Genomic DNA, 19,072 nt, shown 5'->3' on the forward strand with positions numbered 1-19,072 from the left:
GTCCAATATAAACACTTTAATTTACTTCTGTTATGATTTATTATTTAAGAAACGACCTCTAAGAGGGTCATATATTGCTCATTAGCAATGGTGTAGCTGAAGGGCTCTTTATTCAAAGACTTTGCCTTTATCCAGTTAATAATCTAATGAATATGAGTACTTTGATTCTAATGTTTTATTTTCAGTTAATCAAAATACAGCTGGGTGGGTAGGATTGTGCATAGTTTATCTGCAATTATATTGCTCTCAATGGTGTTTCAATATAAATTAAAAATATATTCTCCATTATTTACCAAAGAACACTAACGCACTTCTGTGGAAAGTGTTTACTTAACAGTTACCAAAGGGGAACACCTTTAAAAGTATCCTTAAAAGTACTCTATAGTCTAGTTGAGTTTAGACATTTATGTATGTAAGCTGAAGCCTATAAGCAGCATCTTTAAAGCGTTAGTTAGCACGCCCATGAAAATCTAAGTTGACCCTTCCCAAACTGGAAATGAATGGTGCTATAAGAGCGTTAATAAACTGCACAAAGCTTGCTGAAAGCTTTAACAGAGCTATCTAAAAGCTTGTAGTACACACTATTACACAAGCTGAAGCCCGTGTAAAAAAGTTCAAGCTAAGAACTTCTTTTACTTGTTCTTCTCTTTTGCTCTGTTAATTATACCATTGAAGGTATTTTGCTATATCTGTTCAATAAAGGTAAAAAATACATGTTAACCACTTCATTCGGGCTCACGTAAATACACGTCACACGCTTGAAGTGGTTATACCAAGAACATGGCTGCTGCAGCTGTGCTTTTGGTACCATTTTAAACAGTTGCTCGTGTGTGTGTGTGTCCGCCGGCTTCCCCAGGCTCTGCTGTCCCCCGATCGGGCCAAGACAGCGGGTCTCCCCTGATGGATTGGAGGTAGATCAGCAGGCTTCTAGCTGCTGATCTCTCCTTCGATCACTGGACCCGGACATGATTACATAACTTCCGCTGTCACTCTGCATATTCTCCAGCTCCTAGAGCCAGGAGAAGAACCAGGTGAAGCAGATTGCTGCTTCATCAGCTTCTTTGGGGTCCCTAGGTGACATTAGGGATCTGAAAGACCTCCGATATCTCCATGAAGAGGACTTGCCACATCCTATTTGCTTTTACATCGGGGGCTTGTTAGCCCCCAATGTGATAGCAATAAAGTTGAGTGTAAAAAAATAAAAATAAAAATCAATTAACAATAATTGGGTATTATATTCTGTTTCTGTGCACTAAATTTCATTTTAGTGCATTTTATCCTAAAAATACTGGTTTGATAAACAACATTATTGTTTGAAGGTGTGGAGCTGTTTTCAAGCCAAAAATTCAGATTTTATCATGTGTGTGCAAATGCAAGAAATTGCTCCGGTCAGCAAGTGGTTAATCAGGTCAAAAATTCAGAGCTGTCCTGTGCACACCTCTTGTGTTATCTCAAGGAGCCTCCTAGTTCTTATCTTGGGGTTACAGAATAACTAGTTGCTATGTTGAAGAAATGAGATGGGGATTAATTAAGTAAGTAGGAAAAATAAAGTAACTGAGCAGGGCTGACACCAATCAGGACGCAACAATATTGTGTGCTGTCAGACCACAACAAGGCCAATGTACAATTCAAAGCAGAGGTCCCCAAACTACTGCCTGCTAGGATTTCACTTTTTCTGAAGCAGGGGTAGTTTTTACCCACGCTGACCACTGATGCAGGTGTATGGTTTACACCCACTGACAACTAACACTGGGGCATTTAATACTCTCATTTACCACCAACACAGGGTCATTTTTTACTCCCACTGACCACCATTATACTGGCCTAACCACTGATGTAGGGAAATAATTTTTACTCCCATGAACCACAGACTTAAGAGCATTGGTTTTTTTTCATTCCCATTGAAAACAAAAGCCAGGCCATTTTGTACTCTCACTGAGCACCAACAAAGGGGCATTTTTATTTCCACTATCCACAGCTATAGCAGGACTCCAGGCAAAATCTTCACTTAATCCAGAGAGAGTATAGCTTTCACTATACTTCTGTGACAGCAGACCTGTGGCTTTCATTTACTGGAACCACACTGTTGTTTGTCTGCCTGTTCCTCCTCTCCCTTTGTTAATTCACAGAATTATTTTTATTCTGTGAGCCATTCAAAGAACACAAAGCATCCTGTGAATGGGCAAGGGGAGAGAGGGGTAGGCTAACAACACCCGACTTCTGTGTAAGAGAGCAGCTGGCCAGATGTATAGCAAGAGCTTCACAATCTGACCTCAGTGAAAGTGTAAATAAATATAAGAAATAAAGTACAACAATATTTCAAGTACCATATACCTCTTTAGATTTCTCTTTTTACACTGCACATTTTTGGCGGGTTTTTTTTTTTTCATTTTGCCTGGAGTCCTGATTTAAATCAAACTGAAATGCCAAATGAAACCATTTCACAATTAAGATTTCCTTAAATTTCTAAACATCCAGTTGACTCAATTATGAAGACATCAGAAAAAATATCTTTGCACTATTTACTGCTTGGCCATTAAAAGCTTCACATACATCCTACTATGTTTTTTCACTTGCACACATAAGTAAGAACATAAACTGAAGGAACCAGTGCAGTGAAATGTTACTTCATTAAGAGAGTTGCACAATCTGTTCTTTCTTCATCTCCATAACATAAGACTTGGCACGTTTCTAGTGTTCCTCATGTTAATATCTAACAAAGACGTATACCAAAACAGACCTACAAAGCAGGAGTCTCTAGAGATACTGGAGATAAGGTGGCTAAAGGTAGGGGTTAGTTTTGTTCTCCAGTGAAAGTATTTCCTCTGAGTTCTGCCTCATTTCTTTTGCCTTCAACACCAACTTTCTTGGGTGTCTTGGAGGTCAGTATTTTAGAATTCAGTACCATAAAAACTGTTTAATGTTTATTTATGTCTTCAAGTGTGTAAATTTGGTCCCCTACAATTACCACACAGTAACCAGACCCTGAGTCAATAAATATAATGTTAAGGTACATGATACAAATTTGAAAGCTTTTTTGACATCCCATTTTGGTAATTAATAACATTATCAGCCTTAATGTCTGTGTCACCGTCATCATCGTCTGTAACAAATTACAAGGTTGTTATCTTTTGCTAATGCAAAAAAAAAAAAAAAACCTTTAAGCACATTCTGAAAACATTTAATGCATGATTATACCCAGGACCAGGTCAACACAAACAGAAAAGTCGCCCCACCTTGGGTACTGCACAAAGGGGAGAGGTACAGACTGGGCTAGATTCCCTGTATAATCTGCAGTGCTCAGCTGTCAGTGTTCCTATTTAACCCACTATGCTTCCCCTTGTTTTTGCTGTTTATATGAAAAGTTTTTTCTTTTTAGCTCTTTTTGTCTATTCATTTTTGTAGCAATGGATTACAAAAAAATTCAAATATTACAAACAAATGCACTCTGGTATCTTTGTCTTGGGTGCTAGAGGAACTTGCAGTAGCACAGATTATACTTAAGGGATATAGCAAAAGGTTAGCCTTGGTAGAAGCATGTAAGCAAAGTGAATTTGTTTTGAATGAAAATCATGGAAGGGGTACGCAGTATTCATAGCAAAAAATCGATGACCCCCTCTGAATTCATAATATTCTGTAAAATGTTAATACAGTTAAAAACCTGCCAAAACATATTGCCAAAGAGCAGTAACTTAAAGGAAAACTAAAAGGAAAATATGCAGACTGCCATTAATCTCTCTCTAGGAAAATGCTAGTTGCCAGGCTACTACACTGATGCTTTGGATTTGATACTTTCTGATTTGATACTATACTGAAGAGGCTGACTCAAGAATTAATACAAGGAAATCAGAATTGTCCCCTACTTTCATTTGCTGCTGATCAACTATTTCTTTTTTTTTAAGAGTTAATTTTTTTTTTATTTACCATTTATAGCACACTATCCCGGTTTGTTTACATATTGAAAATTCACCAGCTTACATTAATTATTCACAGGTTCTTAACGAAACCTTAAAGGAGAACTATGACATGAGTGATTTCCACTCACCTCATAGTTCTAAGCCGTCCTGTGACAATGAGACTGTCACAGGTCGGCTCAGTAGATCGGGAGGTGAGAGAACACATACCGGGTTCCCTCACCTCTCGATCCTGTCACGGCTCTCTGCCGTGACAGGGGGAGGGGCTGGATTCCCCTCTCCCCGCTCCGATCTGCCAGCGCTGACTGGCGGAACGGACGGGGGAGGGGGCGGGTACAGCTGGCTCTGCCTCTAGATAGGCAGAGCCAGCTGTCACTCACGCAGCTGGGCGGATCCCGTCATCTAAGTCGGGATCCGCTCCAGGTGCGGCGTCTCAGTATACCGCGAGCTGTAGCTCGCGGTATACTGAGCTTAGGGTAACGGGAGGACGCTAGTTTGTGTCCTCCCGTTACCCCAAGGAGAACTATGGGGAAAAACACTGACCCCATAGTTCTCCTTTAAAGAATTTCACTTGGAAGAACATACTGCCGAATAGATTTTTTTCAGTTTAGGTACATAAAATATGTTAAAAAATCCAGTTGTTGGAGCTGTGATTCTATCAAACATAAGAACATACTTTGGTCCATATGTAATAAGCCAAAAATGTGCTAAACGTGAAAAGTAATCCAAAGAAAGAAAAATCATTGTTTAGTAGTCAAACACAATTAGCCCATCGACTGTTAAAGGATATAGAATAGTATTTCATTGTGCACACATAACATTCACATATACTGTTAGCATTTATGGCTAATCTACAAAAAAATAAATTGTGCAACCAGCTTTTCATCTGGCTGATGTTCTAAGATTATCTATTTGGATGTTTCATGCTATTTACATTCCAGTTATTAAAACAAGAGTCAAAGTATTAGGCAAAAAAAAAATACATTGGGAACAAAGGCCAAGTGCATGCAAAGTACATAATTTCCAAAAAAGATGTAGCAAGTGAAGCACTCCATAGGAAGGAAACCTGACATATGTAGGAAATATGTATACATTTTAGACATTTTAGCCATTTTCCTGGTCTACCATTCTACTACATAAGAACACTTACAGGTATATTCAAATTGTGCACAAAAATATATTCAAACATTATTTCAATAAAAATTAAGTCTGAGGAAGGTGATGTTGGATAACAAAAAAACACCTTCAACATTACAGAACTAGTTGAATGTGACTTACTGCTACTAGTAAAAAATAATAATATATACATATACACATAGTATATAGAGATCAGTGTGTGCTATACTCCTTGCTGTGTATATAGGAGATCAATATGCGCGATACTACCCACTATGTATATAGAGATCAGTGTGTGCTATACTTCCCACTGTGTATATAGAGATCACTGGGTGCTATACTTCCCACTGTGTATATAGAAGGCAAGTACCCTTTAAAAACACTAAACACAACATTTTGGTAACATAGCTGTGGATGCATTTTGGGGATATCCAATTTATGGTATGATAATACATTAGCTCAAACTGATTTTCCCATTGGCCATACTCTGTTTAAATATTATTTACAGAACAAACAAAACCACGAAAGTGAGAATTGGAAACACTTACTCAGCGCTCATGCTTGTCATAACCAATGATCTTGTAACCTGGAAAAAAAAAATTGTTATCAACAGGCCTTCAAAACTATGACTGATTTCCAGAACTGGAAATCACCTAATCTAGTTTCAGTATTGTAAAAATGCCAAAAAACTATTTTAAATAAGACTGGAAAAAATGTCTATTGAATGTGATCCACAAGAATCCGAATATGTTTTTACTTACTTATATACCCATTCAGCATCGTGATTAAAGAGACCCTGTCGGCAGACCATTTATGTCCACAGCAGTATTACAATAAGATATGTCCATTTAATGTATGTTAGTAATGTTATTTAACTGTAACAGCCTTCTTGTGAAGACATCCAAAAGTACTTGGACTGCTGCTGGGGGATGCCATCTTGGATGTAATGTCAGTAGAAACAGGAGACTCCTTTTTCCCAGCTGACACAGTGGGGCAAAAAAGTATTTAGTCAGCCACCAATTGTGCAAGTTCTCCCACTTAAAAAGATGAGAGAGGCCTGTAATTGGCATCATAGGTAGACCTCAACTATGAGAGACAAAATGAGAAAACAAATCCAGACAAATCACATTGGCTGATTTGGAACAAATTTATTTGCAAATTATGGTGGAAAATAAGTATTTGGTCACCTACAAACAAGCAAGAGTTCTGGCTCTCACAGACCTGTACAGGCCTCTCTCATCTTTTTAAGTGGAAGAACTTGCACAATTGGTGGCTGACTAAATACTTTTTTGCCCCACTGTATATAAAAGGTTATATAAAGAGGTGAAGGATGGATGGGTTGCCACCAAAGACAGTAATTAGACACTCCTAAGGAGTGCTATGGAACTGCAAATTCCTAGAAAAAAATTTGAGTTTGCTAGCAAGTTAATAGAAAAATATTTCTGGAAAGGGAAAAAAAACCCCTAAAATTACGCATTTAAAACACATGATTTGATTACCTGAAATTTTTTAAGTTAGTGATGGTGTCACTTTAAGGGTTATTCTATCGACGCGCATACAATTTGTCTTATGCTGAAGTCTATAGCACTAATACTGTATATGTTAATGTATCCACAACTACCCACATTCACCTCGTCAATTCTTGCATACTCTAATGCACACACAGAAAATAAAATAGCAAGCTGCTGGTGTAAGCGCATTAAAAGTGGTGACACAACTGCTTATCTGCTAAGGTGAAATTGCAGATAGCTTTCATAGGTGCTTTTTCAGTTTTGCAGACAGGTGAGAAATAGTTTTTTAATTACGGTAATGTGTTGCTGAAAGTTCATTTTCTTCTATTCAAATTTTACAAACTTTGGGGAGCTTATCATCAGCCACTCAAGAGTTTTTGTAGCTAATTTAAGTAGTGAAGACAGTAAAGCAAAAGCATATTGACCATATTAGATCTCTTAAGAGATATATGCTTATTTGAAGATCTCTTAAGAGATATATGCATAATTTAATTATGTGCAATGCATTGGCTGTTGGATTGTGAAACCTTATCAGACGTAGACATAGATTGATTTAGAATACTTGGCATTAGGGGTGTGACTGGTGAAGCTAATTAAAACACCCGCTCAGCATACCTCTCAGACCCTTTGATTGGTTGTGTTATTTCTGTAATATATATTTTCTATAAATATTTGCTTGCAATTTTTTTTTTCATTAGAATATTTTAAAACCATTAAACTGAATCTCTAAATGCTATAATCCAAAATTAAAGACTCTTTGGAAGGGCTACCATATTTTAATACTCTTAGGTTCCGGTCTGGGTATGACAGTGAGCGTCTCAAAATTTTGTTTAAGATGCTGTGAATGTTGTAGGTTTCCATTAAAACACGTGGTAATGGCTACCAATTGTGTGTGCAAAAGGTTAACTGCGTAGTTAACTGGCCCCAGTGACGATCCCTCTCAGTCAGCTGTTAGATTGTTGTTGCACTAGCTGGAAAATCTCTGTGCACGGCGAGGAGGACAGTGCAATTATAAAAGAGAGGTCTCATTGCAAGGGCCATACATAAATGTAGGGAAGGGATAGAGGTCATGGAGGGGATGTGAAGGGTGAGGTGGGAGGAGAAGTATGGGGTACGTGTGTAAGGAAAGAGGTCCTTCCAAAACAGACCCTGCTCTTTACACAGGGCAGGATTTGCACTCATTGGTCAGCTAGTGTACTGGGGTCTGCACTGGCCCAGGCAATCAGGAGGAAAATGGGTACAGAAGAACAATACGTTAACAAAACCAACAGTCTTGGTTATGTCAGTGAACCCCCACACAAAATTGTGGATGTCAGGATGCATAAGGGTAAAGCGGCCCAATAACTAGTATTGCCATAAAGTGTTTATCACTGTGATCCTATACAGCTCAATTGATGACAGGGGTTAGGTTTAAGCTAAATTGGAGGGTTAGGTTCAAACTTAGGGTTACAAATAGGTTACACTTTATCAAGTTACTATTATTTTGTCAATTGTCAGTTTAGGTTTGATCAGTTTATTACATATGCTATAAAATGTGTTTGTGCTGATAAGTGTGTTCTGACATTTTTGCCACTGAATATTCTTCAATATCTTAAAAAACAACTAAATTACAAATAAACAACCAAATTTCCGAATTTAAACAAATTGTTACTGTAATCATTTGTACAGTGCCATCATACTCAATAGTTTATTTATAACAAGGCATATGGGCAAAACAAGTGAATACCATGGAATATAATTAAAAGAAAAGTTATGAGAACCATACATGTAAGAGCTCACAACCTTATACGGAACTGTAATGGATCCAAAGGTGTATAAATCTAGGAGAACTGACCTTACATAACTAAGGCTATATAGATTTATCAATTCAGTATGAAAACAAAAGGAACGTGTGTCTTTTTTGTTGGTTAAATAAATGTTAAATATGTTTAGTGTAGTATTTGACATTCAGGTTTCTATATCAGCAATTTCCCAGACAGTTCCAGCTGGTAAATATTGGCAAGCCCAACTGTAACTAAAGCCTACTTGACTTAAAAATTCTGAAGCTTTTGGGCTCCTAAAGGAAAACACATTTAAAGATTTAAAAAAGAAACCAGTGAGAAAATCCTAAAAAGTATCATAGCATATATGAAGATCTTAGCTCTAGGGTGCAACACATTCAGTTAATATCTAAAACAAGTCAACCAGTCAGCTAAACACTCTATACTCATGTGGTTATAAAGTTTAGTAAATTACAAATAAATTATGGAAAATAGGAATGTTACACTTAAGGTAAAAAGTAATGTCTGGCAGAGATCCGAGATGTAAAACAGAGTCAGAGGCCAATCTATCATCAATTTAGAAATCTGTTCTCACAAAAGCATGATCTTGCCCTGTAGTATGTGACTTATGACTGCAGAGATTGAAAAATTATGTTGGCCATTGAATGTATCTTTGAAAAAAAGTTTTTTTGATCTCTTAGCTGAAGTTATCATTTACAAAAAGAATTACTCTGGAAAGAATTACTCTGGCTTTTCCTCATTTAGCTAAGGGTTGTTCAGTGTATGATCTTAACTTTCTGGTCAGATTAGAGTAGCACAAAGCAAAAACAATATCAGGTTACTCAATTATATGTGCAAATATCACAATGATTACATATTGTTTAATTCAATTGATTACATTTTATTTTTGGGTGAAAAACATTATAGACCTACCAAAGCTTTAATACTGAAATATTGATTGTATGATTTCACTATAAAGTAAAGTAAGCCTTCATTTCTGTTTCCCAGACATTTTTACAGCCATTGCAAGTTCAATAACCGAGCTTTATATAAACTTTAGCAGAGAGGTAATCACAATACTGGTGAAATAGTATTTGTATCATTATATCTTGCAAATTTCCATAGGTCAAAACCATTGCTGCTACTAGAAGGGCCCTTATTTTACCTAAGTATAATGTCTAGCCTGTCCATAGAATTGGGAAATATCTGTAAGGCTCCCACAGGCACGGATTTCAACATAATAATTTCTGAAGACATTCTGTAGAATTACAATATTTAAAATGCAATTGTTTTTCTACATAATACAACCTAAAACACATACCTTTCTATTTAAGAAAAAGAAAGCAGGGCAGGACACCAGTAGCTGTTTTCTTAAAGCTGAACTCTGGGCAGATAAACTTTAATTTAAATATATTCCTCAATAACCAAATCCACCTTGTTTGCATCAGATACCATGATAAACCAAAGTATTCTCTTCTAAAATCAGTGGTGACATCACTAGGGATGCACCGATACCACTTTTTTAAGGCCGAGTACCGATACTTTTTTTCAAGTACTCGCCGATACCAATTACCGATACTTTTTCATAAAGGGACATGTCACATTTTTTCTAAAGCAATATAAAATCATGATTTTAGGTCAGTTTCTTAATATTATGAAGAACATGAACACTCTGTTGTGTGGCACAGCTATATCCAATTCTGCATACCTGGCTTTATATTATAAGAACTTTATAATATAAAGCCAGGTATGCAGAATTGGATACAGCTGTTCCACACTATACAATAATACACTGTTCTGGAGTCTGGACATGTGATAATCTATTTTCCCCACTATGGGGATACAAGCCTTAGTTAGCAATGGCATGATAAATATTAATTTCATTATTCAATGTCTTTTTTTAATATTATAACATTTATATTATAAAAAAAAGACATTGAATAATGAAATTAATATTTATCATGCCATTGCTAACTAAGGCTTGTATCCCCATAGTGGGGAAAATAGATTATCACATGACTGACTGGTGAGGAAGCCTGTCAATCATCCAATCGGCCAATCAGCGGGAGAAGAGATCAGAATGGAGCAGATGACTAGGCTGTGACATCTGCTCTATTCTGACCTCTTCCCCGCTGATTGGCCGATTGGATGACAGGCTTCCTCACCAGTCACTCCTGACTGGTGTGGAAGCCTGTCAATCATCCAATCAGCGGGAGAAGAGGTCAGAATGGAGCAGATGACAGAGGAGGTCGCGGCCATCTTGCTTCATTGAAGACGCGATGGAGGTCCTGTGTGCGGCGGATTCGGGTCCCTGAAGATGGCGGACGCGGCACAGGTACTCGTTTTATGTATCGGAGTATTTGCACGAGTACGAGTACTCATGCAAATACTCGGTATTGCCGCCGATACCGATGCTTGTATCGGTATCGGTGCATCCCTAGACATCACCATTGTGCTCCACAGCCTCTGCAGAGAAAAGAGCTGTGGAAGTGACCCAGCAGGTCCCACCCACAGAAAACTACAGGAGAGGGCGGATACAAGACCAGCCACCCTGCAGAAGGAGAGACAGAGCAACAGTGACTGATCTATACAGGAAGCCTCTGCACAGAGGCAAAGTTCCACACTGGATTACTGCATAGATATGGAAGAAATACACAAAGCACATCAAGATTCAACCAATAATACACATGCCTCTTGTATTTATACAATATTTGCCTATTCTGGAGTTCAGCTTTAAATGCGTCCATTTACTGAAATAGGATAAGTGTTCATTTATCACTGTCAATCTTTGCCCACAGGTTAATAATACCTCCTGCCCTTCCTGTGAGAGTCATGCGTCATTGCTCTCTGCAGGACTGTATGGGTGGTGAGGTGGCCGTAGAAGGACACACTGTAAATAGGGGTTTCAGTGACCATGGAGGGATTCTCTGTGAGTGGAAGGTGAAGTGGGAAAGCAGGAATGTACTGTGAGGGAGGCAGAGGGGGAAGTAGCTAGGAGAGATGCTCTGTGACTGGGGTGTGAGGTGGCACACACACACAGGCATCTCTGGCCATGCACATAGTATTGAGGGTGTTGAGCACTCACTCTCATGTAGTTTCTGGCCCTGCAGTCATAGGCTCCTCCAGGATGTAAGGAACATGTTGAAGGCACAGTGCAGTGGAAACACCTGCTGTTGGCAGGCTGGTGCTTGGTGTTGGAGTCAGCTACTGGTTTGTCCATGAGGATGAGGGTGAAAGGATGCAGGGGGATACAGGATGATGGGAAAGAAGGGGGCATGGTAATAAGGGGGCATGGTAAAAAGGGGGGTGGCATACGAAGGATGCAGAGTAGTAGGAGAGAGGGGGTGCTGTTGGAAGGAAACTATGGGGTGACCGGAAAGTAAGGGAGGGTGCATCATCGTAGAAGGTCAAAATGCTCTGCAAAAGCATGGTGCTGATGGAAAGGGAGGTTGGGAAAACCTGCTGAGAGGAGCAAGCATGAGGTGACAGGAGAGATGTTCTGCAGATATGGTAATGGGGGAGGCACAGCACTTTTACAAAATACAAGTTGTACCTTGCTGCTGGGCTGCACAAGTCCACGGAGGTCTCCTGAACCTCTTGCACATGGCTGCAGAAACTCTCAGTCAGAGTTTCATACCTGATCAGGACAGAACAAGGTTGGAGGTGCAGCAAGCTAAGAGCAGACCAGCGTGAGTGCGCAGAGGGTTCAGAAAAGCTGAGATGAAGTAATACAAGGGTAGAGCTAGGGGGTGAGGGTAAGGTGCTGCTACCAGGGCAGAGCAGAGGAGTTGGGGCTCAATCTTGCACCTTGGCAGCCGGACAGTGCAGAAACACAGATGCGCCGGCCGCAGCATGGTTTCCAAAGTAGGGTTCTCTTCTGCTTCGGGCCTGTACCTGAAAGTTACACTCAGCGGGATTACAGTCCATAGCCCAGATCCAGGGGACAAAGGTCCAGGTCAGTCCTGCAAAATCTGGGATGGTTGGGATTTATGAACATGGGGTACATTTCAGGTCTGAAAGTGCATGTTATAACAAAATCTGTAAGACAATACTAGTCAGTACCTGTAGCCTGTAAATAAACAAATGGAACAATCAAATTCCTCCCATGCTGTTCTTTTTTTATCAGACATTGACTAGTAGTGGCAGCCATGTTAGTTGTCTATCAGAAAGTTATATTTAAATTTGCACAGTATATGGAGCCATAAGCTGAACAAGAATAAAATGCATTTCCTAAAATGCATGTGGTAAATTAAACTTACGTTAAGTACACAAACTGAAAACTGGATAGCGAAAGAGTAGACTTACAGGTAGCTTATGTTAGTACCTGATGTGTAATGAATGCATATTAAATTAATAACTATGAGGAGAGATTACTCAAAGACCTCATAAATCTTTTTTAATTGTCGGAGATTGTATCATATGCTCAAAAACATTCTGTTCAATTAATTTTCTTCAGTTTAACATTGCTTTGATGACATATTAAGTACTCTACTCCTCCCTTGGATTGCAAAGGTAACAGCACAACCTAGTGGAAAGATTTGAAAAGGCAAGTGAATTTTACAACAAATCAGTCAAAACACATACAACACACTTTCAAATAATAAAAACATGAAAAAATATAAAAGGACCCGCGCAAGGAGCCAATCAGTTGCACTGTAGTGCTCATGCACTGACAGGGACCATGCTGATAGCAGGAGAACTTGAAGAGAGAGAGGAGTACATCCCTGTGCTTGTTTCCCTTTCACTGCCCCTTCACAGGGTGAGTGTTTGGAGGAGAAGGTGTGTTGATTAGCTGCATCAGAGAAAAATTAGGAATTATGACCGGATAGACAGTTGGGCTGTGTGGCAGAGCTGTTTATACCTCAGGGCTGAATCGAAATACAAATGTTTTGGCAGGTAAACATCTCCCGTATATGCATGTCATCTGTGTGTTAGGCTGTTTCCCCAGATTTCAGCTTTAAAGAGCAATTCCAAACAAGATTTAAATCCACTCAATTTACTTCAATAGTAGTCTGGGAACCACAGCAATGTGAAACTAAAACAGGGTGTATAGCTTTCCTTAATATGAAGCCGTTGTAAACCACTGCATTTAGATTTCAGAGACCTCCTCACATATGGAGAAGAGTGAGTTTGCGCCCTAAATCTGTAATGTGATAATTCCTTCACTTATCGCCAAATATGCTCAAACTTCCAAGACAGGTTTGAATCTGATCACTTCCTACAAGGAACCTCTTAGTACTTACACTTTGATACACCAGGTTTCTGTGAGAACCTGCAGTGGATGTGTCTGAATGTTTCAAACGAACTGAAGAGGTAATCAAAAAAGAATACCAGATCAGAGTACTGACAAAGACAAGTGGGCTAGACTATATACATTTCAGCACCTACATTTCAGTTTTGACTGGATATAGTAAAATAATCAGCTATGATGACATGCAAAGTGCAGTTACCCATAAAGCCAACCAGTACAAAAAGAAAGTCTTAGAAATATGCCAGTTTCTGTGTTTATTCAAAAACAACAGCTAAATCACATTTCTACTCATCTCTTGCTCTATCATTAAGCTCTTCTGTAAGAAATACATCACAACGTGACATAGTCTGTTTATTTAAAAAGGAACACCCAAATGAACATAATTTCCAGCAGTGCGTCTGTCTCCTTTATCTGCTTACTGCTGTTGGAGAATTAACTCTTTTGCTTGCCTGGTTTTCAGATTAGAGCTGGTATGTTCTATATCAAGTGTGCTGGCAGTGATCCTATCTCTTTGCTTTGCCAAGTGAACCCAAGGTAACCCAACATAAGCTGAGCTGTGACATGTTTATTATGGGTTTAGCAATAAAGCATTTCTACATATAGCTAACAAATTGTTCTGATTAAACAGATCAGTGACATACCTGTCTTTCATTACAGGACTGATTGCACATGATTTATTATGCCGCCCGAAGTGTTTGCTTTTTCCAGGAAGAGGGGCTGCTAATATTGTTCAGATAAAGGGTAGCTGATTGGCTAGAATTTTTGAGACTCTTGGCTTTATTACTTGACACAAGATCTGCATATGTTAGGTCAAACTGCATTTTTAAGGCACAGATACGTTTAAAGTGGGACATGATTTTGATGTACAAAATGTTTAGTAGTTATGGCAACATCAGAAATAAACTGTTTACTGTAAACTCCATAACAAAGACTAGAGGCCACCACCTAAAACTGGTGGAGAAAAGATTTAACCACAAGGGGCGTATGGGGCTTCTTTTCAGTTAGAGCAGTTAAAGTCTGGAACTCGCTGCCACAAGAAGTGGTATCAGCAGAGAGTGTTGAATCATTCAAAAAGCATTTAGATACCTTCCTAAAAGACTGTAACATACAGGGGTAAAGGTGCACTTAAAAACAAGGTCACACAGGGACTCGTGTACACACATACACAATCACAAACAGACACACAAAGGTTGAACTTGATAGGCCTGTCTTTTTATTCAAACTCAAATACTATATAACTATGAAAAGTCAATCTTTTGTATACCTAAAGGAAACCGGTCGTGGGAGAAACATGAAAGATGCCTTTGCTGACCTCTTCTTCCAGAAATGTAACTTGCCTGGCCATCATGTTTGCCATCTTACTTCAAAACTTTGATCCACAACAAGAATTGAGATAAAAATGGAGGACCTAATTCCGATTTCCCTGATGTGCATACTTGTTCCAGTTGGTGACTCAAAGTCTTGAAACCAGCAGGTCTTTGTAGTAGCCAGGCAACTAGGAGTTCTAGAAGGAGGTCCGAAATCACTCCCATTTTTTTCCTATAATATGTTTACTTTAAAGATGGTGAAAGCAAACCATGAAACTTGGCCACCTGAATGTCCCCATGTGTGGCTGTTTTTTTTTTGGGGGGAGGGGGGTTTGCAGTGCCTTAGTCAGCCTCCTGTAGCTCCAAAGTTGGCACTCTGGCCCACCCCTTCCTGTCTTCAGCTCCTTATAACTGGTGCCCTAATGTGGGGTGCAGCCTCTCTTACCAGCTTTGGGACTTGGATGTACTTCGTGTTTGCTATCAGTTTACCGTCTCCAGAAAAACTCCAATATATATTGCAAGGATATCAGCAAACATTGTCAATTCCTACTTTCCCTGTTCTTTAAAAACGATATTACCTTACCATGGTCTTTTTCAGGCTAACAGCTTGGGAAGGATTACCTTTAATGTCCCCCACGTTGCTATATCAGTGATGCAATAGTAAATGCTGTGCAACAGTCTTGCCAAATATCTTGCAAAAAAGTAAATGCCTGTTGCAGGGGGGCAATTTCAATTTGATGTCAAGATTTGTGCAGACCTCCTGGAAAAGCAGCAACCAATTCTCATTCAACTGAACTCAATGGAGACCCTTATAAATACACCGCAATGAGTCTGAAAATGTGCATACATTGTGAATAAGACCTAATATTTCAAACCACTAAAAAACATACAGATGTTTCTTATCCAAAAAAAGAGCTCTGTCAGCTGTTTATGGCAAAACTGCCTCCAGCTAGAGACGGTTTGGAAACTAGATACTGAACAGCATGAGAGATGTTTCCAAGGATGCCTCTTTGTCTACTAACATTTTGCTAATTAAATGTTTCAGCATCAACTGCCTAAAATATTAAAGACAAGCTGTGAATATCAATCAGGGTGCCATACTGAACATCCTGGAATGATTTGCAAGAAGATCGTGTTTTCTTTAAAAGACGGGAATCTAATTACTTGCCGACAATGAAATTCGACTGAAATATAATCACAAGAGCTATTGGAGGTAGTACACACATGTATGGCACCATGCAGGGTCTGATCACATAAGGTCTTTTTCTATTGTTATTAGAAAATAATATTGGAACTTAAAATTACATTTGTTAGAACTAAAAATTAAGATTTGAAGCGCACACAAAATAAAGCCTTCTTACTTTTTATTTTTACTTACATTTTCCGCCCAACCATACTGTAGTGCACTAGTCTACCCCGCTATATTTTTGTCATGAACCTAGAACAGGATTTTTGTCTGTATTTTACCCTGACATAGGACATAGTGAGAAAATGATGTCTCTTAATCCGATCTTCTTTTCTTCGCTGACTCCTCTGTCCTTGCTGGCACTTTCTGTCCCAAGGTGTCTGCATGCGGGTGCACGCGTTCATAGGCTTACCTTGCGTCTCTCCTGGTCTCCCGACTGAAAATCCGAACTGCGCATGCGCCCACCCCAGGATGCTTTGCGTTCGGAGCAGTTTCGGATTTTCGGACGGGAGTGCACGGCGAAGACGGGGGTAAGTTTCAACAGCTTTTAAAGCGTTTTTTTTTACTTTTTGCATATATCTACTGCTTGCTAGAAGTAGATATATGCAAAAAAAACGGAGGGTTTAGAAACCCTTTAATACTGGAACCAATAGATTCTGCAGATGGCAAATTTTAGTTGTACAGACAGCCCTGTATAACCCCTCCCACTCTCAGAATGCTCAGCTTTGCAGTAAGGAGTACAATTACTGATCACAGAAAACATTGGGGAGGGTTCTGTGTCCTATAATTTACTTTAAGAAATGGATTTTATGGGTAAGAAAAAAAACTCCTATCTTCTTGATTGCACATCACAGGACATTGGGAGCTGATTTTGGAACCATTGGGACATCCAAAAGTAGTCAAATATACAGGCAGTCAACACAGCAACAATGGTTAACAGGCCCATGAAAAACGCTAACAAACTCCAACAAAGGACTGAAAGGAGCCCAAAAATCAGAGGACCATCTGAAGAACTTTACGACTGAAAGTCCACCTAAACATATGGATGGCATATCTAAGATGCTGATTGCGAGTCATGATCCCTACAACGAACAGGTGACTCAATCCAAGGGGCATTTGAGGACTCCCCCTACCCTGACAGGCTAGAATCCATTGTGAGCACTTTGAAGAACACAGGAAGAAAGGACTTCCCTGAGCCCAGCACTGGGTTGGAGATTTATTACTCCTGGCAAACCTTGTCTTGATTGACGGACAAAGGGGAGGTCCAGGGACTAAATGTGCTTGTCCCATGCAGCCAGAAGGTTCGGATGAATCCAATAATCTGCACTTTAGGATAACAAACCTCCCTGTGTGGATTGTGCAGCTGTGCTAAAAGGTATTAACCCTTAAATATGTATCAAGTGTATGCGCTGTGCATCAACCACTTGAAGTGCTAAAAGGTATTAACCCTTAGAGTGTGTATCAGGTGTACGCACTGTGCATCAACCACTGTGATAATTAACCTTTTGATACATACTCTAAGGGTTAATAACTTTTAGCACTTTATACATACTCTAAAGGCTAATACCTTTTAGCACAGCACACTTGATGTTATAGGTGGTTGATGCGCGGTGCATACGGAGGTTTGGATGCAATGCCCTGGAGTGAAACTGAGCATGTAGGCCACCATCGAAGGATTCCACCATAAATTCAAGCATTTTGCAAAAACAGATGACCAGGTAATTCCTGGACCACAAACTGCAGAGAGATTGGACACTTCTGGAGGAAGGAAGACCTTGGACAGTACTGATTCCAAGACTAGGCTCAGGTAAATGTAAGCAACTAGAAGGCCCCAGTGTCACCTTCTTGAGATTCAGGGCCCATCTAGAGCTCTACAAGGTTTGTAACGTTGGACAAATATTGGAGAATTAGGCTCGTGACTGCTCTCTCAGGAGAAGGTTGTCTAATATCCCCACTATGGGAACATGGGGATATTTTGAGATCAAAGTAGAGCCAAAACTGGGGTCAGCACCTTGATTAAAAACCTGAGGTACAGTGCACACAGGTTGGAATAGAAGCTCTGAAAGCTTTCTGCCTCTGGAAAAGGGGAACTATGACCCCCTATGAAAGGAGGTGATCTAGGGCAGCGAAGCGATCTGTCTTTGAGGAGATTTCGGCAAGTTGGAGAACAGGAAGCAAGGAGGAGACAGGGAACGAAAACTCTTGGTCACAACGCTCTGGGGATTGGGAATGATGTCTGTCATGTAAAGAGGGCTTGTTCCGAGATTTTGCAGGCTTCAAGGGCTGGAACGTACAAGGGAACTCAGTATCCAGCTTAGGGCTAGGTACCAGAGGCCTGGAAGGGATGAAAGGAACTTTTCTTAAAAGGAGGGAGCAGAGGATTTTGCTACTTTGGTTTGGTCTTCTTCTGACATAAAAAAGGTACTCTTTCCCCCCTCACTTCCTTGATACAAGAATCTAAGATTCACTGAAAGGGAATTCCCCAGCAAAGGGCATGCCCTTCGGGAGCTTCTTGGTGGCAGCGCCATATTGCATAACTGGGCCTGCACGGGGAAAAAAAAAAAAGCTTTAAAGAGAGCTTATAACCTGTGGTCCTAGAAAACAAGGACATGTTCTACAGGAACCATTGAAGTCTTGTTTAAGCAAGAAATGGCTGGGTCTACGAAAGGAACATTTCTTAAGAAACCCTCATTAACAGTGTATTGCTAAGCAAACTGTTTGGGAGGATTAAAATTGTTTTAGGGTGATCCCAATCACCATATAACACAAAGTACTGGGATGGTTTTAGCAGGTTTGAGCATTTTTAAGGAGCGCACACTAGTGAGCTTTGGTAGGGTCACCACAGGCGGCTCTAATTGTAGGCATGTGCAAACTTTGTGTATAAGGATAAAGATCGTATCCTTGAGTGTAGGAGGGATGTCAAGAAATAGGTCCCTTACCTGCGCTGAGTCCACATAACTGAATGCAGCCCCTAAATCTTCATTTTCAGGTAGTGCAAAAGCAGACAGAGGAAGGTCAGAAGGGGAT

General features: G+C 39.7%; 1 protein-coding gene across 1 annotated transcript in view; it reads right to left on the reverse strand.

Annotated features, from left to right (window-relative positions):
• MCPH1 (microcephalin 1) overlaps positions 1-19,072 on the reverse strand; it is a 238,927-nt gene that overhangs the window by 178,176 nt on the left and 41,679 nt on the right. The window contains exon 10 of the mRNA XM_018567597.1: positions 5,579-5,616. Coding sequence (XP_018423099.1) covers positions 5,579-5,616 — 38 coding nt within the window. The remainder of the gene's footprint in view (positions 1-5,578; positions 5,617-19,072) is intronic.

Source organism: Nanorana parkeri, unplaced genomic scaffold, assembly GCF_000935625.1.
Source record: "Nanorana parkeri isolate BGI_ZX_2015 unplaced genomic scaffold, ASM93562v1 scaffold1071, whole genome shotgun sequence".
NCBI classification, from domain to species: Eukaryota; Metazoa; Chordata; class Amphibia; order Anura; family Dicroglossidae; genus Nanorana; species Nanorana parkeri.